General features: G+C 39.8%; 1 protein-coding gene across 1 annotated transcript in view; it reads right to left on the bottom strand.

Moving 5' to 3' along the window:
• Window positions 1–20,382, bottom strand: part of LOC120535835 — a 69,237-nt gene extending 48,855 nt beyond the window's left edge. Inside the window, exons 1-2 of the mRNA XM_039763945.1 lie at window positions 19,997–20,382; window positions 2,517–2,640 (exon numbers count right to left, since the gene is read on the bottom strand). Coding sequence (XP_039619879.1) covers window positions 2,517–2,640; window positions 19,997–20,126 — 254 coding nt within the window. The 5' untranslated portion in view covers window positions 20,127–20,382. The remainder of the gene's footprint in view (window positions 1–2,516; window positions 2,641–19,996) is intronic.
• Window positions 20,383–23,939: the final 3,557 nt, after the last annotated feature.

Here is a 23,939-nt window from a genome sequence, read left to right as displayed (position 1 = left end):
TGGTGATACAGGTCAAATGATTAACATTATGGCTTGTTAAGTATATGTATTATAAAACATTAGTGAAATGAAGTATTAATTTGGTCCATAGGAGAATGGAGTGTCTTATACATACAGTGGTGAATATGCAGTCTGTAAATTAAAACACCCAGACGAAGTCTGAAGATCTCTGATGATATGAACCCATAATAAGAAGCTTGGGTATAACCCTTGAAATGTGAATGTGACCTTGGAGATAACCCAGTGACTTGCACTTTGGAAGGTAGTGCTGACATCTTCCGAAGGGAGGATTGACACCTACTGTCCACAAAATAGCTGCATTAATATGGCATAGGTGGTTCAAGATTGAGACCACAGCTGGGTGTATATTTGAGCAACTTTATGAATGAAGTGTATAAGGACTTTATCTCTGATTATCATTGTGCACAGCGGTCGCAACCTAAAATTGGGAACTTTTGAGTTTTTTAAGATAGATATTTATGCCATCTGTATCGCCACCAACAATATTATTAACAGGTCTGATTGTAAATGAACACATAGAGCTAGATATATATTAAATAGACATTTCACCATATTTAGGAACTGGGACAGTTATAACATTATCTGTAAATCCATCTTAGAAACAAAAGGTAAAACCAGTATACTTAGTATTAGCTTTATTTGAACCTGGGAATCACAGGGAGCCATGTTTGTGAAGCAGAGATTACTCTCTTAATGGTATCGTTATGTCCTTGGGTGGTATTTTGCTGCTTATTACCAGTTTTCTAATTAATCCTTACTAGAGTTGCTGTCAAAAAAGTGTACATCCAAGTTCTTACACCATGGACATCTTCAGCTACAGATTTTCATTCTCTTCTTGATGACAATGTGGACAATGAAATACTAACCCTGAAGAAACTCCTTGGGTGAAGTTCTAGTAACTGCTCCCCAGGGAGGTGACCCTTTACGGTGCACAAAGTACCTGGGTTGAAGAAAAAATGTAATTTCACTGGAAATAGATCTCCCCAAGCGAAGGAAAAGCCCTTATTATGGACAATTGTTTTATTAATTTAAGCCTTCTGTATTATTTTCTTGTAACCATCATGGATTATGTTATATTCCCTTGTTTTTCAATTTTATCTGCGCTTATGATTGATTATGCATACTTTTTGACTGTTAGGGTAGGGCCAGGAAGTCTTTTACTCCTCTCTGTTGATTGATGGGGGAGATGTTTGGCTCCTGTGCCACCAGAAGAGGGATACGGGTGTAGCAGATTGAGAAGAACTGTGAAGGGTCTGTATTGGGCTCCAAAGAAGAATTGAACCAACATCCCCTAACTCTCTTTTGGAATCTTAGGTTAGGTGGTGAGGCTTGAATAAGCCTCAAAGGGAGGAATGTAGAAGAGAAAAAATATCTATATTAGCATAAATAGCAAATTAACATTAAGAGCCATAAAAAGTAATTAAAAGCTTCTAAAATATTAGATTAAGCATAAATTAGAATGTTAAGCAAATAAGATAGGTCAAGCAAATAGTTAACTAAAAAATAAGTCATATTGCATTATTTTTTAAAGCTTGAAGCAGAATTGCTAATGTGGGAAAGGAACAGAACAAAAACAAGAATGACATGCAGAGACTAACTAAGGATAGGATAAGGAGAATGAGAACACCTGTGTTCAAGGCTGGGAAGCTAAAGAACGATACAACAGGAAAACTGGCTCTGGTGGGCACATAAGAAACCAGCTCGAATAGTGAATCAGCAGAAACAGCAAAAGGCATTGCTGCCAAGGACAAAGATGATGCAATGTATGGAAAATAACAAATTTAGTATATTCAAGCACTAGCATAAATAAATCTGGAAGAATACATTAGAAATTAAATTTAGCGTAGAAATTAAGGCAAGTCAGGACTGACACACAATGATTAAATAAAAGCACATACCGTATTTCTTTTAATTAAAGCTTAGCTTTGGGCATCAGACAACCCTGCTTAAGTCCGAGAAAGAGGAAGTGATGAGAGGAAAGCCCATATAAGGAAGATGAACGTCTGTACCGGCCTTGGCCAGTGAAAGAAATAAGCAAAAACAGAAACTAGAAATGAACAATAGACAGAGAAATACCAGGGGCCCAGCTGCAGGGAGATGAGAAATTGGCCGGACAAGAGTAGAAGGGAGTCAGAGGAGGACAGCAAATGAGCTAACTGAGCGAGGTCGGAGTGATAACAAATTGTTATATAAACTTCAAGTTTTGAACTGTTCGGGGCTCAGCTCAATTTGGCCGTATTGAGTTGAGTCCGTGTTATTTTTTTGTGTTGTTTTATTGCAATAAAGCTTTAAAACTCTGTCTGTCTATTCTGAGTCCTAATAGCCTTCATTTTCAGGTAAAAAGCCTTCTGGTGACAAGTTTTTCGCCACGACTGGACCTGGTTTTGGGACTGCTAGTGGCAATTTATTCTAGTGCTGTGGATGCACTCGGCTGATACAAATCCACTTTTAGAGAGTTTTTTCATACATAAGAATGGACAACATTACTATCTTACCTTCTGCTACAGATTTCAACCGTGTAGTTGGTATCATTTGGGTTCTCTGGCGCTGGATGCCAGTAAAGGGTGCTTCTGAAGTCTTCTGAAAGCACCCCCACATTCTGAGGGTACAGTAGCCAGCCTGGGGTGGAAAAAAATACATTGTGTACTCATTAAATATTAAACTAACACTAACAAAAATGCAAACTAACACTAAGACAGTGTTTAATGCTGCCCAGGCTACTCCAGTCAGCCATTTGCTGTATCCCAGTGTGGTAAAATAGTTAAGGTTGATCCCTTTTTGTGATGGTTGCTTGGAACTTCTCACATTATAAATAAGAGTTTTCTCTTCTCAATTTTTTAAGAAATGAATGTCCATCCAAGTGAAGTTACTTCTATACATTTTTCCTTTTCCAATCATGTGGCCATTACCAGATATTAAAACAGGGACAGGATCCCTGAAGATCTATTTATGTCTTGACAGTAAGAGTAGTGTAGAGCCCATCCAAACTCTGCAAATGGGAGAACCATTTTTGGATCCCCAAAGATCCATCCTCAAGAAGGTACCAGAAAGAACCTTTATTTATTTAGATATGTAACAGGTTTCATACAGTAAATAACCAAGAATAGATAGTAACAGATTTGTAAGAGAACAATTGCTCACAATTTTAAAAGACTCTTGCTGGATACTTATGAAACACAGGCTTGGCCAAGTTTTTCTTAATCTGCAGGTGTCCTTTATAGGTAGCCTATCATACATTAAAGATTTTTGACTTTTTTTGTACATATTAGGAAGTTTTTTAAAGCACAAAGAACCAACTTCACATGCAGAGAAACTTTCCCAGAATAAAATGGTTCTTTGTCAAGCAATAGTTCTACAAGGAACCACACGACCCAGTAAAGAACCATAAAATGCCACTAAAGAACTGGTAAAGACCAGTATTTTTAAGAGTGTAGGATGAGTTCAAGGCATAATATTTATACTAAAGATGAATCCAACTCTGCTAACCAGGGTGTAGACTGATTATAAACCTGTGAAAAATTCATAATTTAAAATGTATATACTTGTGTATAGTGTACATGACCCAGCTATTATACCGAAGAAGACAGTTTGGCATTTTGACATAATCTCATTATCTTTTTATTGATAGTTGATTCTTTGCCTTGAAATAAAAACACCACTTAAATCTGGGATGGAAGGTCTACTTAATGTACTTGTGTTCTGGTTGCTTGCTTGAACATGCTCCAGTAGTCATAGATGCTATAAAATTTTAAGATAGACAAATAATGAAAGCACATTATGTTCATGTTCCAGCTAAGTGGCTATGTAAATGAAGATTGCATCAGATATGCAGTATTAACTCTATGTGTTTTTTGTGAATGTTTGTCTGCTGACTATTGTTTAATGATGATTGCTGTTGTACTCATGTTGTATGTTTGTTTTGATACTGGACTGAAAATAACTATGTTATTTAGTTAAATGTGCTGACGTGTGAAGCACTGCACATCAATGTCTGCTATATCAGTGTTTCTCAACCTCTGATGGTTTCAGGATTCAGTTTTACCTTTTTAAGTTCAATGTTGACCCACAGGCAACAACTGCAGGGCAGGGGGTTCTCTCCCTTCCTGAAACAAGTGTGATTAGAAAAGCAGTTGGATCCCCTTGGTGAAATGATCGTGTTTGGAAGAGCAGGGCAAAAGAACAGTTACAAACAGAGAAAAATTTAGTGCAGCACTGGATCACATTATTAGGCAGCAGTAGTGGAAAACGCAACCCACCGATGGCACCCTGCGACCCACTGAGAAACACTGAGACTAGAGATTCAGTGAGTTTGAGGCAATGTGACAGACTGTAGGGCCAATCGCATTTGCTAGCTACTCTGCTGTCACCTAGTGCTACTGAACATAAATAAATGAAAGCAATGTTGAAATTTAATAAATGACAGCTTTTCTCTCCTGTTCTAAATAAAGCAGATATTTTTTATTCATTACACTGCATCCTCCTCCAGTGTCATTGTTTTTGCTTAATCCTTGCTTTCTCAGGCAAACTTTTTTTTCCCTTTTAACTTTGGTATCCATTGCAAAATGGTAGATTGGAGTGAGGAAGTTAAGAAAATAGGAGGATGGATGGATGGATAGTTTCAAGTTCACTCATGCAGGGTTGTACCATTTGGGGAGGAGACACCTATTTTTCTTCTGCAATAGATACCTGCAAGCAAAGCAGGGCTATACCACTTGGGGAGAGGCCATCATTTTTTACAAATGTATTAATGTATGTGCATTTATTTGAGAAAATCTTAAAGGGTGTGCACAGCAGCTCAACCAGCCCAGAAACGTCGCCACTCCAATGGGAAATGGCCACACTACCCTTAATAGATATAATGAGAACACTATTTCAAAATTAAAATTGTTAAAAACAATTTCAAGGTTTAAGGAGTGCTTGGTTTAATTCTAAAAAGTTTCATGCTTCAGGAAAAGTTCTTTATTAAGAGCTGTTTAGCTAAAATGTACTTTTCACTTGACATATCTCCCCACAATGAGGTAGTTTACATAGTAGTACGTCATGAATAAATTGTAGAGTTCTCTCCTTTGCGGAGTAACAAATACTGTATATAACTCCAATGGACTGGTGATGAAATTCAGATTCAGTGATTTAGATCAAACGAATGTATTTGCATGATTTTAAATAATGATGTTGATTTTATGCTACACTTTCTATTGCTTCCCTCCATCATAAGCACATTATTGGGAGTGTAACTAGTCACCAGTAAGGAGTACATCAGATAAGCTGGTTTATGTTTTTATATGAAATGATATATTTCAATTCACTCGTGTTTATCATGTGCTGAAAAGTGGTTGGTGTGTTGCATGTTGGTCAAAGTGCAAGTGAGAATTTCACCATGCTCTGTAAACTGGATAACATTACTACTGCTATTGTTAACGTTAAGCCCAATGCTCTTGTGGATACATATATGCCCTTATTGACCCTGAACTTAAGAAAATGGATGAATCAGACCCATCACCAAAACCAGATCTTAAGGTGGATATATGCATTTCTGTGGCAGGCACTTGTCAGTTTGAATTTCTAATATGAAATTGAATTACTTCTTAATTAAGCTCTCTTTATGAGAACTATTTTAATACAGAATTAATGTACTGAATAAAAAGATAGTGTGTAACAAGACGTCAGTGCCGCTACACTCCAGCAGTGAACTAAATTAACAGAATAGACTTTATACTCAGAACTCTAACTGCACTTAACCAAAAAAAAAACACAAAAATATAACCAGACTACAATTTCTGTAGTCATAATATACAATATTATATTTAATCAAAAGCTATACTCTCCAATAATCACGAAGTCAACACCAGAACAGAGCATCAGTAAGGCAGTTTGAGCAGTTCAAACCACAGCAAGCGCACACACACCGCAAAGCAACAGAGAGGTGAAATGATAACTCATGGTGTGTAGACCTCCTTCAGCATTTGTTCAGCAGAACACATTCAGGACTGTCTGTGATTATGCCATTCACAATGAACAAACCTGGCACTTATGACTTTGTATGACAGTGTTTGACAACCTCTTTGGGGCTTATACTAGCACATCCCGGTATCCCTGTCACTACCACTTGTTCGCCGTATAGTATATGGCTGTTTTCAATGTGTTGTCCTTTGCTGTGATATCAAATTGACAGGCAGGATCCTTAACAATGTTGTACATAATAAAAGCTGCAGGAGTACATGTATGCACTTTCTAATGTGCATACTGTAGTTGTTTTATTAAACCAAATACAGTAGTACTTGATGACATCACACAGGTGTAAATGGAAACAAGTTAGATGGAGAACTGCTGTCTCCTTTGTTATTTGCAATTTATCGCTAATAAGGAGTGTGGTGTTATGGGTCCACAGCTCACTGAGCAAAGGCCGTTTTTAAATAATCACCGCACCCGAGGCGGCTTCGTGGGGGGGGGCGATGTTGTGGCGTTTGTGGCGTTGTCGTCGATGTGGGCGTTTCTCACCGTGTGCACAGGTGAGGAACTGCCCACATTCGTGATTGCTCCCGTGGCTAATGCTACAGCTGTGATGGCCCCTCACGTTTTAAAAAGAAGCGCGAGTCTGTTTTGCGGGGGTGAAAGGAAACGATCGGAGAGAAAAGGAAAAAGAAAGAAAGAAAGAAAGAAAGAAAGAAAGAAAGGAAAAGAAAAGAGGACGGAGGTTACAGGGAGCGAGGAAGCAGGCGGTGCGTGCGTGTGTTGAGCGCGCGATCGAGGGCAGCTGTAAGGAAGCTGGGTGTTAGGCCAACACCCAGACGTTTGAGTTGATGTTGCTCCCGCTGAGCGACCAGGTAGCGGGAGTGCCTAGAGGAAAGCGACGAGCCGCAGAAGGCCGCGGAAAGGCAGCGGAAGTCGGGAGGCTTGGTGGTGGAGTCCCCAATGTGTGCGTCCTGGTCATTGGTGGACATCAAGTCTCGGGGACTGGGATGAGTGCCAGACCGAAGCCAGGGATCGGGAGGTGTCCAGTCTCGCGTGTGTTGTGTTTCAGGAGGGCAGCTGCAGAGTGCGTCTTGCCTGCTGCTTGGCCCAAATGGGATAAGCAGGTGAGACGCTAACAGAAATGCTAATAGAAACGATGCACCGGATTTGTTGTTGTTTTAAAGACCGCTTCCATGAGAAGATTTTAACCTCTGGTTTTAAAGGATTGTTTTTTCTTATTGTTGTTTTAACCTCCACGTTTTACCTTTTATGGATTTATTTAATGAAGAACTTTTGAAAGAACTGCACTATTTATGAACACTTTTTTTTGTTGACTGTTTTTAATAAAAGCACTGTTTTCACTTTTAACCATCCCCTTGTTCAGATGCTCAATTATTGCCTTCACTGACTAGCTCTCTCGGTTTCATTATCGACGGTGTTGGGTTCAAGGGTTCCCAAACAGCCATGGGAGCGTGGGGCCAGAACCCACATCGTCACAAGGAGCCATTAAAAACAGTGAATGCAGCTGTTTACAAAGCCAAAGTTTACAAGCAATTAAGAGAAGGGAAACTTAACAAGTGAGACCACTAAAATGAAGCAGAAAAGTGTTGCTTGAGCAATAAATGCTTTATTACCAATAATTGGCCGCTCATTAAGAAACTGGGTCTGAACAAAAACCTGCAGCCAGAGCAGCCCTCAAGAACTGTTTGCCTACCCCTTATTTAGCTAATAGCTAAGCTGTTCCATTTTTTTTATAATTAATGCCACTGAGCTGGCATTGTTTTGTTTGCTTATGATATCTGAGATACAGCAGGCTACATTTCTTTTGTTTTTTAAATTGGAGTACAGGTAGGTGAAGTGACTTACTCATGGTCACACAGTGTCAGTAGTGAAATTTGAACCTCAGAGTTTGAAGTCGATAGCAGCACACTGCCTACGTTAACAAGTCTGCTCATACACACAAGCTCACATCTAAAACAATGCTGAGGCACTGGCAGTGTGGAATAACCAGTTTGGACAAAAAAAATAATTGTGGTTGCTTAGGCATCTTCCAATTAAAGACAAATTGCATTTTTAATTCTTTGTGAATTCACAAGCATATATAATAATGGTAAAGAGCCTTTTGTTTTCTAAATCCTCCCCAAAAAGCTTGATGAAATATCTGCAGGTCAAAACAAATAAGGGGGAAATGGATTAAATGATCAAGTGTCTACAATATGTACTGCTAAAATGACCATGAGGGAACCCCCAGCTTGCTAAAGAAATTTCTACTTGCACCGTAATCAAGAGTGAGATGTACTGCACTGTATTAAACAACCTGCATTGTTAAAAGTATGGTCATCTCTCTGTTAAGGAGCCAAGTCACTCAGAGGCCTTTGGTCTAAATCCGGCCTTGGCGCAATGCTAGGCAATGTGATGTGGGCAAGCACACCGGATCCCACTTTTATAAAAGGTGGCTGCTCATACGTATATCAAAGCATCCAAAGGCTACAAAACAGGAAACGTTCAGAAGAGGTTTAGCCCAAACCAAACAAATTTTCTCTGAAATTTTAGATTCGTTTCTGCTTTCAACTTAGAGTTTAGTTTTATTTTGTTAAACCTTAAAAAGACTTGTGTGTATCAAGTCATTCAAAGCCTCAAGCACTGACTCCGTAATAATCCTTTAAAATTTATTTCTATAAAAGCTGAAAACTTTAAGAATCTGGGTCTCAGCTCTACCCTATACACATACTTTTTGCCTGCTAGACACAAAAAAGTCAGGGTGGGAAAACTCCAGCTCCATTAACCTAAACATCAGCACCCAGAGGTGTGTTCTTAGTCCCCTGCTGTATTTACAATGCAAACATGACTGTGAAACAAGGTGTAGCTCAAATACCACTGTAAAATCTGCCTACCACATAGCTGTGGTGGGCGTCATCAGTAACGACAATGAGAAGCCCTACCTAGACATAGTGGCTTGTCTTTCACCATAGTGTCAGGGAAACATGTCAGTTCATCAGCATCACCAAAACAAAAGAGGTTATAGTGGATTTCAGCAGGGGAAACGAGAAATGAAGAACTGACTACAACAACAACATTTATTTATATAGCACATTTTCATACAAAAAATGTAGCTCAAAGTGCTTTACATGATGAAGAATAGAAAAATAAAAGACAGTAAGAAAATAAAATAAGTCAACATTAATTAACATAGAATAAGAGAAAGGTTCGATGGCCAGGGAGGACAGAAAAAACTAAAAAAAACTCCAGACGGCTGGAGAAAGAAATAAAATCTGCAGGGATGCCAGACCATGAGACCGCCCAGTCCCCACTGGATGTCTGGGGCCACATACTTCTGTTCATTAACGGTACTGCAGTGGAGAGGGTTGAGTGTTTTCAAATATCTGGGAATCAACATCAGGACGTGGTCTACACACACAGGCATTCTTGTAAAAAGACAAGGCAGCACCTTTATAATCTCGGACAAATGAAGAAATTCACATTATGTCAAAAAGAATCTTGGAAGTCTTCTACCACGCAATCGTTTAAAGCATTCTGTCAGTATGCATCAATGCCTATTATGGAAATCGCATTCCCTTCAGCACTGAAAGGAGTTGTGTTCTCTGCTGAGTACATCATGGAGATATCAGTACAAGCCCTATAAGACCTATGTAAGGTTTCTAAACCCTTTTGGGACTCCCCCAACTGGAGACACACTCTACAGTCTATCATCCACATACGAATGGCCTGACTGAACAATTTAATAAAACCCTAACACAGATGATTCGGCAGGTAGCCCATGATGATCCAACTTCTTGGAATACTGTTGTACCTTTCCTAGTTTGCTGTCCGGGAGGCCCCACAAGCATCAATTGGGATGAGTCCCTTCAAACTATTTGGCCGTCGACCACGTGGGGTGTTGGACAGAGGCCCCCGAGACTGAGGTCGCTGTTGGAATTGATTTAATTGACCCCCAGAAAGCAGAACTGCTATCGCTGATCGAGGGGAACAAAGACGTCTTCTCAGCCACACCTGGCCGGATGATAGTTGCAGAACACAGGATTGTCACTCCACCCAGTGTTACTATACAGTGGCCCCTGTATCACCTACCAGATGCAACAAGGAAAATGATACACAATGAATTCCAACAGATGCTCCAATTAGGCATTATTTGGCCAAGCAAAAGTGAATGGCGGAGCCCAATTGTTCTCGTCTCAAAGTCTGATAGTTCAGTTTTGTATTGATTTTAGGCGTTTGAATAGGATTTCCAATTTGATGCATACCCAATACCGAGTGTGGACAAGTTGTAGGAAAAGCTTGGGCAGGCTTCATATATCTCCATCCTTGAACTCACAAAGGATTATTTGCAGGTCCCCTTGGAAGAGCCTAATTGTGAGAAAACGGCATTAGCCACTTCAGACAGGTTGTTTGAATTTACAGCACTCCCTTTTGGTCTCCATGGCACACCGTTGACCTTCAGTGAATGATGGACCAGATCCTGCGTCCCATTCCACATACACAGGTGCTTATCTTGATGATGTGGTCATTTTTAGTAATGACTGGGAAACTCATCTCAGTTTATGGCTGGCAGGGTTGCTGGCCAACCCTAAGAAGTGCAAGCTGAGTATGTCAGAAACCCACTATATGGGATATTCCATGGGGAAGGGTGTGCTCAAGCCACAAATGTACAAGGTGGGGGAGGTGCTTGCATATCCCCGTCCCGAAACAGAGACAGATTCTTGTCTTTCCTCGGGCTTGTGGGGTATTACAGGCGGTTCATTCCCAATTTTGAGCATTGGGCCGCCCCCCTCACGTAGTGTTATCTGGACTGACACCTGTGAGAAAGCTTTTGCAGACCTAAAAGCCACTTTATCATCATTCCCATTTCTGCGTAATACAAACTTTTCAAAGGAATTTATTCTGCAAACAGAAGCTAGCGCTTTCAGTTTAGGAGCTGTGTTCTCACAATGTTTTGAGAGGGAAGAACACCCCACAACATTTCTCAGCAGAAAGCTGCTACCCAGGGAGTGTAATTATTCGACAATTGAAAAGGAGTGCTTAGCGATTAAGTGGGCAGTGGAAGCCCTCCGTTACTATCTCTGGGGATGACGGTTTACCCTGGTGACTGACCACACCACTCTGCAATGGCTGTATAAACAGAAGTATGCGAACACCCAGTTCACCTGGTTGTCTATCAGTTTACAGGCTTTTGCTTTTGATGTTCGCCATCGTCCCGGGGCTGCACACACCAATGCTGATGTTCTCTCCCGCCTAGCCGAGCCTGGCTTGGACAGTTGTTTGCCCACACTGGTGTGGACAAAGCTGGGGGGAGGGGGATATGCAAGGTTTCTAAACTGTTTTGGGACTCCCCCAACCAGGATGTCACGCCGAAAAACATCCTGAACTGCTCTATCTGTTGATAACCCTTCCTGATGAATTTCTTCAATAAGATTTGGACATAATACATCTTCTTTAATTGTGAACTTAAAGTGAGGAAAACGTAAAAATGTATAAGAGCTGAGAGAGCAGAAACTGTGTCAGCCAAAAGCATTCACACAAATGACAGGTGAGATTACCATGTACATGGCTAAATATGGCTGAGAGGAGGGCATCACTTGAAGAAATCTTCCAAAAAGTCTTGTCTTGTCACAGGATTTTTTTTTATATAATAAAGAGGTATACACCCATTCCTGCATTTCAGGTAGAACACATTCCAAAAAAGTAAGGATTGGGCAAATTAGGGCCAGAAATGTGGTAAAATAATTAAGATTTTAAACACATTTGGGGTTATAGATGGGACGCAGACAAAAGTTCCGTACTCTTTGTGCACACTTCTTCCTATCCTTTACCATTTCACACCATTGTTTATTTATATAAAGGCAGATGCCTCCGCTGTGTGGTTTACCGGTGATGGTTAAGTCTGTCCAAATGAACTGGATTTTCTGGTAGGGCCTTTAATAACTTGCTTATTGGTCTTTGGTGAACAGGTCTCTGTTTAATGTGCAAGAACATGCTGCCCTGTAGTGGTTTGGCATGTTGTCTTGGTATGGTTCTTCCCTTGTGCTAACTTTTGAAAAAGCAGGTATAGTTCCCTGTGACCCTGTAACAGAGAAAAATACTAAGAACATGAAAAGCTGGAGTAATGAATGACTTGACAGCTATCTTTTCTTACAGTGCATCCGGAAAGTATTCACAGTGCATCACTTTTTCCACATTTTGTTATGTTACAGCCTTATTCCAAAATGGATTAAATTCATTTTTTCCTCAGAATTCTACACACAACACCCCATAATGACAACGTGAAAAAAGTTTACTTGAGGTTTTTGCAAATTTATTAAAAATAAAAAGCTGAGAAATCACATGTATATAAGTACTCACAGCCTTTGCTCAATACTTTGTCGATGCACCTTTGGCAGCAATTACAGCCTCAAGTCTTGTTGAATACAATGCCACAAGCTTGGCACACCTATCCTTGGCCAGTTTCGCCCATTCCTCTTTGCAGCACGTCACAAGCTCCATCAGGTTGGATGGGAAGCGTCGGTGCACAGCCATTTTAAGATCTCTCCGGAGATGTTCAATCGGATTCAAGTCTGGGCTCTAGCTGGGCCACTCAAGGACATTCACAGAGTTGACCTGAAGCCACTCCTTTGATATCTTGGCTGTGTGCTTAAGGTCATTGTCCTGCTGAAAGATGAACTGTTGCCCCAGTCTGAGGTCAAGAGCACTCTGGAGCAGGTTTTCATCCAGGATGTCTCTGTACATTGCTGCAGTCATCTTTCCCTTAATCCTGACTAGTCTCCCAGTTGCTGCCGCTGAAAAACATCCCCACAGCATGATGCTGCCACCACCATGCTTCACTGTAGGGATGGTATTGGCCTGGTGATGAGCGGTGCCTGGTTTCCTCCAAACGTGACGCCTGGCATTCACACCAAAGAGTTCAATCTTTGTCTCATCAGACCAGAGAATTTTGTTTCTCATGGTCTGAGAGTCCTTCAGGTGCCTTTTGGCAAACTCCAGGCAGGCTGCCATGTGCCTTTTACTAAGGAGTGGCTTCTGTCTGGCTACTCTACCATACAGGCCTGATTGGTGGATTTCTGCAGAGATGGTTGTCCTTCTGGAAGGTTCTCCTCTCTCCACAGAGGACCTCTGGAGCTCTGACAGAGTGACCATCAGGTTCTTGGTCACCTCCCCCGATCGCTCAGTTTAGATGGCCGGCCAGCTCTAGGAAGAGTCCTGGTGGTTTTGAACTTCTTCCACTCACAGATGATGGAGGCCACTGTGCTCATTGAGACCTTCAAAGCAACAGAACTTTTTCTGTAAACTTCCCCAGATTTGTGCCTCGAGACAATTCTTTTGACTTCATGCTTGGTTTGTGCTCTGACATGAACTGTCAATTGTGGGACCTTATAAAGACAGGTGTCTGCCTTTCCAAATCATGTCCAATCAACTGAATTTACCACAGGTGGACTCCAATTAAGCTGCAGAAACATCTCAAGGATGATCATGGGAAACAGGATGCACCTGAGCTCAGTTTTGAGCTTCATGGCAAAGGCTGTGAATACTTATGTACTTATGTACATATGTTTTCTCAATTTTTTTATTGTTAATAAATTTGCAAAAATCTCAAGTAAACGTTTTTCACGTTGTCATTATGAGGTGTTGTATGTAGAATTCTGAGGGAAAAAATGAATTTAATCCCTTTTGGAATAAGGCTGTAACATAACAAAATGTGGAAAAAGCGATGCGCTGTGAATACTTTCCGGATGCACTGTATATACAAAATGGTGCACTACCAAGGAAGACAGGATCACAAAGAACTCCTCTCATCCTTTCTACAGCCAGTTTAAATGGTTAAGATCTTGCGAATGACTGCATTGCTTCAGAAGAAGAACAGAAAGACTGGGAAAGAGTTTCATTTCTCAGGTAATAAAAATATCTAATGGTCATCTTATCACGCATTCTGCAAAATCATAAAAATAGTCAATTATTTATATTTAACTCTTTTATTATTTAATTATTAATAATTATTATAACTCTATTGTGTATGTGTGTTACACAATTATCTGAGTATTTTTAACCTGCTTCTTTTTAATGGGTACTTTTTCATTTTATTTCACAATGCTGGCTGCTCACTGAGCTGTATTCTGCTGTATACGAGATGTGTGTGTATATGTGACAAATAAAACATAAATCTAAAATATTATTCTTTATTCAATTGACACCTTATTCCTAAAATGTAATACCTAACTTATACCAAGACATCTTCAGACCCAATTCAAGATCACGAGAGGCTTGAACCTATCTCAATAGGATTTGCTGGAGAAAACAATGCTAAGCAGCCCACCAGTCACTGGAGGACCTGCTCACACACAATATCACAGTCAGACATTTTACTACCATCAGATAACAAATATAGCAAACACTATTACTGACATCTAAGTAATTGCTTAACACTTGAGAGCACAGGCAGCTCTGGGACTTACTAATACCCAAACCACAAGTCAGATGTGCAGAATGAATCAACAGGTTTCACATTAACAGTTCAACACCCCACTGCATCAAACTGTAAAAAATATATATACCTGTACCGGGACTATTCATTTCTAGATTCAGTTGGGCCAGATTTTCAAACCAAGATATTATCTGAGACAGACATTTTCGGGAGCCTGTAAGCAGCAGGTAATATCAAATTTTAAACCAACACGAATGTATTGAAAAACAAATAATGTCTATTCATTTTTTCCTTTTTAAATTTGGTCACATCTGACACAGGCACATCAAAATGTGCATAAAAAACAATAAAAATCTATAATTGAATAGAATCTGAGGTAGTAGCAAAATTTGTTTCTCATATCTGCCCTAGGCACATCACTAAGTGCATAAAAACAAAATAGTGTGCAGTATTAGCAATAACATTTGTTGCTCTTTTGAAATAAACATTTTTCTCACATCTGACCCAGGAATATCATAAAGTGCATTTCACAGAATAAAAAGATTATCAATGCTATGAAAGCTATCAGTGCACAAACCCATAAGTGATAACAGTAACTAACACAACATGAATACAACGTCCAGAGCACACCGAGGGACCATATGTTCGTTTCATGTGCGATTAGCAGTGCTTTTTTTTTTGCGTCTGAATCAAATTCAAAGTACTGTGAATGTTTATTGAGACCGTTAGTCTTAGCGCTACGTGTTTTGTTTATTTGGTGAAAAACATAACGTTTACAATTTGTACCTGACAAATCGTCAAGTGTAACAATAATAATCCTTCAAGTCATATAGTAGGCTACTTCACTCGCTACTCAAAGTACTTTGTAAACTCCACGCAGGGAGGACACGAACTTAAAATCGCTCTCCTTTTTGTAAAGCAGCTGCACTTCCACTATGCCACCTTAACCAAGTGTGCTGTGCTGCCTGGTATTGTGCTTGATTGTTTAAAATTACAGAGAAGTTCCGAAATTGAAGAATATTGATTGAAACAGTGCTTCCTGAATTTTAAAGAAAATTCCATACTTTTTGAATGTTTTCGTCGAATACAGTCTTTCAAATTTATCCTTTGCTTGTTTATGGCTGATCGTTGTCCTCGTAACAGCCATGAATCTACAGGATCGAAGCGTGCGAGGATGGCCAACCAATTGTATGATGAAAAGTGCGAAGACAGTGCTATTCTTTATTTTTCTTTATTATTCTTTATTCTTCCTTTTGTAAAGCACTTTGAGCTACATTTTTTTTTGTTTAAAAAAGTGCTATATAAATAAATGTTGTTGTTGCTGGTCTGTAACGAGACTATCATTGGAATAACAATTAGATTAATTTGAGAAAACCCAAGTTCGCACTGGCTTGATGAAAATGGTACACAACACGCCAAGTTTCCATCCAGTTTTTGCGACGTTTTGTTATCGACAAACAGAATATACGTAAAAAAATGTGCGAAATTTGCTGTCTCCAGCTTGTTTCCATCCAACTGGCTTTTTATCGATAAAATGGTGTGCGTGATGACGTCACCCCCAAAACGAACTGTCGCATAAGTTTTGTTGTATCGCGAAAAAAAATCTGCCCGTGAGCCGTTTCCATACATAATTTTGTGTATGTCGCAAATTATCTAACTTTTGTTTTCCACGTAGCATCCCTCCACTAAACAAAGAAACAAAGAAATGGAGAGATTATTTAGACAGTTTTTTAAAATTTGCCAGCTTACTGTTATTTCAGTTTCACAAATAATTGGAATTGTATATAATATCCGAAGACAACAGCAGAATGAAGCAGTTGCTTGTCCGATAGCCCTAGAGCTCGAAGAAAGTACCCCAGTGCGACGAAACCCACGGGTATGGGAGAGACGACGAAATAAGACCTTCTGGGAGGAGGTGGTGGAGAGACACTTTACAGAAAATCTCTGGCTGCAACATTTTAGAATGACACGGCCAACGTTTGAGATGTTGTGTGGATTCATCAGTCCTGATGTTGCGCCAATCACAGGTTGCCATCGACCACCGGTTCCAACCCAAAAGCGGATTGCCATCGCCCTTTACAAGCTGGCAACCTGCGCCGAGTATAGAGTAGTTGGAGAAACTTTCGGGGTTGGTAAAACTACCGTCTTTGCTGTGTGCACCGCTATTAAAGAAAAATTAATGCGGCGTTATATCAGACTTCCGACTGTAGCGGAGGCCAATGAAATTGCATATCGCAATTCCTTGGTGCATCTTGTGCCACAGATTTACGGGGCGCTGGATGGCACGCACGTGCCTATTCTTCCCCCGACGGAAGGCTACCGCGATTACATTAATCGCAAAGGGTGGCCATCTATTGTTCTCCAGGCCCTTGTTGATGACAGGTGCATGAAACGAGACATTTGCGTTGGCACTCCTGGAAGTGCCCATGATGCAGCTGTGTTTGCAGCATCGTATCTGTACAGGTGAGCCTACCTTTCAACATCCCTTTCTCTGTGCGATAACAACTGAATTAGTACTGTAACCTGCTTCCCTTAAGGTTTTTAATTAAAACTGAAATTTGAATTAACACAAAATAACGACGTTTAATCAAAAAAAACTAAAGTTAATATTAATGAGAGAATTTCTCATATATGCTAAAACATCTGCCATTTAATAATAAGAAAAAAATGTTTAGATAATGAAACACACGGTTTATTAAATATTTTGACTGGCACAGTAAATTACCTTTGCGGTTTTTGTATTATTTAGACATCCTGAGAGACCCCCAGGCTACAGTTGATGTGGAGGGAGTTCAGGTACCCCTTTTAGTAGCAGGAGACCCAGCCTATCCGCTACTGCATTGGCTCATCACGAGAAATAACGAGTCTCTTCATCAGACCATGCGAACCGCTCCGCTATTCTCGTTTTGATTGCACGTGATGAAAATGTATCATGTGACACATTTATTTGCGTTAAAGCCCTTTTTTCCGACAAAAAATGTTTCCAATGTAGTTTTTGCGACATCTGAAGTATCGATATGGAATTTATGCGCTAAAGTTAAACGGAAAAATATTATGTCGACATGTACATTTTATCGATAATTAGCATTTCCATCAGCTAAAATTTGAAGCGCTAAATTTTTTTTCGCAAAAACTCCTTGGATGGAAACCTGGCTACTGACACATCACGCAATTGATTAATGAATCATTTCATACGTAGTCGTCTGCCACGACCAGCTGTCGCAGGCGAACGGAGCGTACCATCCCAAAAACATCATACACATACACCCCTACAACCTCACCTCTAGATTCACGGCAGCGCGCTGCATTGTGGGTTGAATGTTGCTAGGCTACGCCAAATTTGCATTCACGGTCCGTACCCCTATAGGAAATTATGTCGTAATTTCTGAAGGCTCACGAAATGTGTTTTGCTCGGTTTTTTTCAGCGTTTCTGTGAAGTGTCCACACTGTGGTCCATAAATTGACGCCCCCTTCTGGAGCCACGCCCCTGTTTCGCTGGTGAACTGACGCCTTTATTACACGCCCCTCATGACGATTTCAATAACCTTTAGTTCCTGCACTCAAACGTGTTTAAAACCAGGGACCACTGTGGCTGCAGGTTTTTGTTCCAACCTGCCTCTGTTTTTAATTTTTACTCCTGGGCTAATTAAGTGAACTGTTGATTCCCAGTTTTGGGAACAATATACAAATTAGAAAACTAAGTTTGTTAAAAAAAGTATTAAAATTTACTAAGCCGTTATATGTATTTTTTCTTTTTGAAAGTATTTTCATCTTCATTGTCATTCTACTTTTCTAGGTGTTCTAATTGTTTAATTAATCCCTCATTTACTACTTTGTGGGGCTGGCGCTAAAGTAGTTGCAGCCTTTCACGATTGAGTGTTGTTTGCTTGGGTTTCTGTTCTGCTTGTTTTTAATTGTCATTATTAAGATTCAATGAAGAGAGCAAACAGCACAGAGAATGGGCGAAATATAATAAAAAGAGAGCATTTAAATCTATAGAAAAAAACAGAAATATTTCTTGTTTCTTATAAATGTAAAAATCATGCTGCTGTGCTTTTCTGAATGTAGAATAAAGGATAAATAATACCAGCTAATTAAATGAGATCAGTGCTGTCAGGTGTTGTTAAGACCTTCTCTGTTAACCGAGAGGCTGTGCGTACCCATTGGGGATGAATCGCGACCTCGCCGCAAGTACGAAAAGACGTTTAGCACGACAGTTAATCCTGGTGAAGCATTTTTTTTTATTTATAATCAATATTTTCTGCACACACGTTAAGTTTGCCACCATTACTACAATAGTACATTTAGTACAAAAGTGTACCGCAAAAACGGGGGGTGGGGACGTGGAAAGTGTGTGCAGTCAAAAGAGATGCAGCTGACAGGGGCGTCATCTTACGGGCCACGGAATGTCTCAGGTCGCTGAATCTTTCCCAGCCCTAAAACTGTCCTGACTGCGGCTGGACCCTGTTGGCGTTTCTGGTGGGACAACGGGCTGGGCATTTGGAGGTTACATCTGTGCCGCGTCAGGCCCGTTAGCCGTCCCCAGGTTAAAAAAAATAATAAAATTTAAGTGCACTTATTGTGTTAAGTGTGCTATTTTCAAACACTAATTTGGTACTAAGTGTGCTGATGTAATAGCATTAGTATAACTAAATATATACTTAAATACAACTAAGTGTACATGAATGCGCTATTTTGAGACACCATTAAGATGTGCTTAAATATGCTTAAGTACACTTTTTTATTATTTCTGTACTTTCATAAATGAACTTTGTTTCTACTTTAAGTATATTTGAATCCACATTTTAGAGACTTGTTAATACACTTATAATATATAGGAAATATATTTCAATCAAAATGCAAGGATAATACATTAAAAACATTTGTGATATATTTCAAATGTATTTACAACTCAAATATAGCATACATTTTGTATATTATATTATTTTGTATATTATATCCCAGAAGTGCAGTAAAATACACTTAAAATGAACTGAATAACAGTGCATGAAAGTACACCGAAATTGAACTTATATTTAAAGCATGCATAGCACAGTATTACGTAATGCACTAATAACACATTTTTATATATTTTAGGAGTAGTACACTTTGTGTGAGTACACTTAATATCAATTTAAGTATTAATGCAAATTAGCATGTTTAGATTATGTACACTGAAGTACTCAATGTATTTTTAATTAGTACATTTGTAATATATTTTCTTTGCACTTATTTTTAGCACACAAAAACAATAATGTGTTAGAAATGTACTTTCTGATATTAAAGTATATTTTTAGTACAATTATGTATATTTTATTTTTACCTGGGTCATTTGAATAGACCAGCTATATACTATTAATTTATGTTATGTAACTATCATTACACTAATATAAAATTCAATTTCAAACGTAGAAGATTCACAATTTGAAATAAATGAGCGCAGCAGGTCGCACTCTGCCCAAATTATTCACTCCAGGTAACATGAAACCAAAGAAAATAAAGAAATGTGTGTTGGGAAAGAACATCCAGCACCAGCTGCACGTCTCTTCCTTATGAGCCACAACCTGCCCACCCTCAGCCGGTGCTACTCACCTGATGACTGTGGGAGACTCCATCCAAGGAGCAAAACCACAAAGGGAAGCATGCCTGCACGAAGCTTGGTGAGTCCACAGCCATTCCAGTTTGTGTCAGAAGCTCCTGGTGTAATATTCGAGGCTATCATGATTCTCTGGGGATAAAGAGTAGACAGCCAGGTCGCTGTACTGCCATGTCAAAGAAAGGAGAAGCGACTAAAGGCTCCGAAATTGTAGCCATGAGGGAAGTAAAAACTGCCTCGAGGCTGTTTAGGATACCATGAAAAAGAAGGGGAAAGAGTGCCCATAAGAACTTAATGTTCCGATCATAAAGCTGGAGAGATAGAATGTGTCTGAGCAAGTGTTTTTGTACAGAATGAGAAACAAGAGTGCAACAAAAAGAGGGAGGGAGTAGGAAGGGCAATGCACAGGCCACAAAGTATGTATGCATACAGAGAAAGGAATGACAGAGACATGCAAATAAAAAAAACACACATGACAGGCACGCCTCTGATTTATCAGGCATTCTGCTGTAAACTCACAGGCCCTCACTGGGGAGCCTAGCTGGTAGTCAAGAACAGGACACCCTCAGGTGGAAATGCGCTGCTGCCAAATCCAACAAAACAGGCCACATTAGCAGGCAAGGGGCTGGAAGCCAACTCCCGAGTTAAAAAAAGAGCAGTGGCTTATGATTCATTTAATCATCTGATACTTTAGTGGCATATTTACACCCTCCAAGAAACTCCTTGAGCTCTTTGACCGAAAACTCTGATGCTCCTTGATGAAACTTTGACTCAGTGATTAGACACAATGTTTACTGTGATCTACATTTTACGCAATTTAAAATGAATCAGTTTTCAGATTTTCTAAAGATTCCTCATGCACTAATCAGCAACCAGCCATAGAATTTTACTCTTCAAAGACTAATCTTCGATAGCTCATAAAACTTAACAATTTATTTCTTGTATTACCCACAATTTACACAAGGAATGCCTCAATGAGCTTTAACAAGACCTGGTTTTTTTGACAGGCCCTAGGCCTTGACTCACCTAAGAAGGCAAGAAAAAGCTCCCAAAAAAAGAGAAATGGAAGAAATCTTTGAAAAGGCAATTCAGAAAGAGATCTCCTTCGAAGGAGGTTTGGCGTGCAATGGGTGTGAAAGAATGTGGTACAAAACACAAAACAGAACAGAAGAAATTCCCTTCACAGAGCTACATGGCCAATCTATCATTGCCACCTCATAAATACATTACAGCAGTACAAATACTTTGTTCTTGCACAGCGCTTATCGCCAAGGGCAAGTGCCATAAAACCCCTGGACTCCTGGAAGGAGGCACCATTACTAGCTCTAGTGACCCGCCAAACAGAGCTCTGCTAGAAGGGACTGCAACCCTGCAACTCTATGTTGAATTACCACACTCGGCACTTATGCCAAAGAGCATTAATTTCTTTGTTTATTTACGCTTGTCCATGGACAATAAAAGGGACAATCTGATTGACGCCCCAGACTTTCTTTAGGTGTCTGGAAACCTGTCTTTCCTGCACCTGACCACACACCCCAATGTATATACAAAAGAATGAAGGTTAAACCATGACAAATATTTTAAAATTCCTAAAATACACTGCACTCTTTAGGATGTACAGTGCTAAAGGACTACAAAATAAAAACGAGGAGGAGGGACCATAACAGTAAAAACTCACAACAAAACAACAACAAAAAGTAAGAAAAAAAAAAGGTTGACTTAAAGCTTTCAAATGTTTGAAACATTGAGTTGTCAGATTGTTCTCCATGTAAAGGTTCCCCTTCTAAAGTCCATCCTGCTGGTAATTTATCACAGCCAAAGTTACATTCATGTGTAAAACCAAATGAATATGCTAAGGTTTATGTATCCATTGGACAAACATCCATTTTCTAACCCGCTGAATCCGAATACAGGGTCACGGGGGTCTGCTGGAGCCAATCCCAGCCAACACAGGGCGCAAGGCAGGAACCAATCCTGGGCAGGGTGTCAACCCACTGCAGGACACACACAAACACACCAAGCACACACTAAGGACAATTTAGAATCGCCAATCCACCTAACCTGCATGTCTTTGGATTGTGGGAGGAAACCGGAGCACCCGGAGGAAACCTACGCAGACACGGGGAGAACATGCAAACTCCACGCGAACCCGGGTCTCCTAACTGCGAGGCAGCAGCGCTACCACTGCACCACCGTGCCGCCCCGGTGTCACACACCCTGCTGCTAAACAAAGTAAGCAAGATCAAGGAAAGGTAATAAGGGAGTATCATCAGTATCTGCTTTCTGCTGTTCACCTTCAGAATGGAGGAAGAGAGACTGGCGGAATAGTGACATCAGCTATGCCCAATTATACCCCACTCCTCATTGACTCCTCCCCTGTCCAGACAATTAGTAGCTTCAGGTTCCACATCACATCCACAGTCCACATCACCGACTGTCTTTTGTGGTCTTTCACCATAACCTGCATACTGAAAAAGGTTTAGTTAAAGCTCTTTTATCTGAGGAGGCTGAAAAACTTTGAGGTTTGAACCAAAACACTAGTGAACTTTTACCACTGCACTATTGAAAGTATCGTGACAGGATGCATCACAATGTGATTTGGTAATCTCACTTGCCAGTGTCTCAAACGTCTTCAAAGGACTGTCCGTACAGCTTCAAAAATAATTGGGGCTGACCTTTCACAGCTTCATACCATCTACTCAACCAGATGTCTGAGGAGGGCACCAATTGTTTTACTTCTGCCTTCTTGAAAGGGCAACCAGAGCCTCACCACTTACTCCATTCACTTCAGGGACAGCTTCTTACCCCAAGCCATAAGGTCACTGAACTCTCAGTAATCTGATTCAAATTGCCCCGCATTGTGTAATGTATCTTACCTGCTAGATAGTGTATAATTGTACTGTATGTTACGTTTTTCACTCTTATTTATTTATCTTTATGTTCTACTAACCTTATTTATTTACTGTACTTATTTATACATCACTGCACAAGAATTTCACTACACTCTCACAATGTATTTGACATTAAAGATTTCTGATCTCTAATCTAACCTCTATCCATATCAAGTTCAAATTCCACCCTATCCTAGACCTGCTTAGAGAGATCTGGAATTGACTAGTCTATAATTTAATTGTCACTCAAAGACACTGACGTATCTGGGCTGTTTACAGAGAACTGCCTTGCTAATTTAAGGACAACATTAGTAAATCTGTACCAGTTTCCTGCGCTTTTCACAGTTCCTTGAATGTTAACGTGTGTCTTTTTCTAATCGTTAACAGAATGAGAAATTATTTTCCTAATGTGGTATAATTGGTTGAATGGAAATGTTTCATATGAATAAGATAAAATACTGAGGTAGTAATGTAGTGTAAGATATCACTCAGAATTTTCACCAGCCAATATTCTGCTAACCTGTAATACTCCAAGCACTGCTGTTAGGCGATTAGGAGTGATAACGGTTCAAATACTGTCTGACAGGTTGAGAAACATTTTTTCCCGTATAGCCTGTGTGTTAGACAGTGTTAACACACTTGGCCAGGAAATGTAGGTGTCTGACAACTTCACTCACAATTAGGATCTTTGCCTATTTTACATTACCTAAGTAGTGAGTACAGTTATCATGAATGTTATTCTAACCATTAAAAATATAATGTGTTTTGTGTATTTATTTATTACAAGGAAACACATGGATGTCCAGTTCTCAAATAAAGGTGATGAATATAGAGCAAGCATAATTTGCTTCATTCTCAGTAGATATTGTTACACTTCTTTTTCTTTCTGCCATGAAACCTTCTCCATCAGTTTTCCATAAAAAATACATAAACCCAGCTCACTTTGCTGAGGTTGCCGTTAACTCGGATTTGTTGATTCACCAGCACATATCAGGTCCCATCAAATGTCAGCAGTTTTCTTTTTAGTTTTTCCTACTTTGATTCCTTT

Source organism: Polypterus senegalus, chromosome 9, assembly GCF_016835505.1.
Source record: "Polypterus senegalus isolate Bchr_013 chromosome 9, ASM1683550v1, whole genome shotgun sequence".
NCBI classification, from domain to species: Eukaryota; Metazoa; Chordata; class Cladistia; order Polypteriformes; family Polypteridae; genus Polypterus; species Polypterus senegalus.
This window is presented reverse-complemented; position numbering and strand designations above follow the sequence as displayed.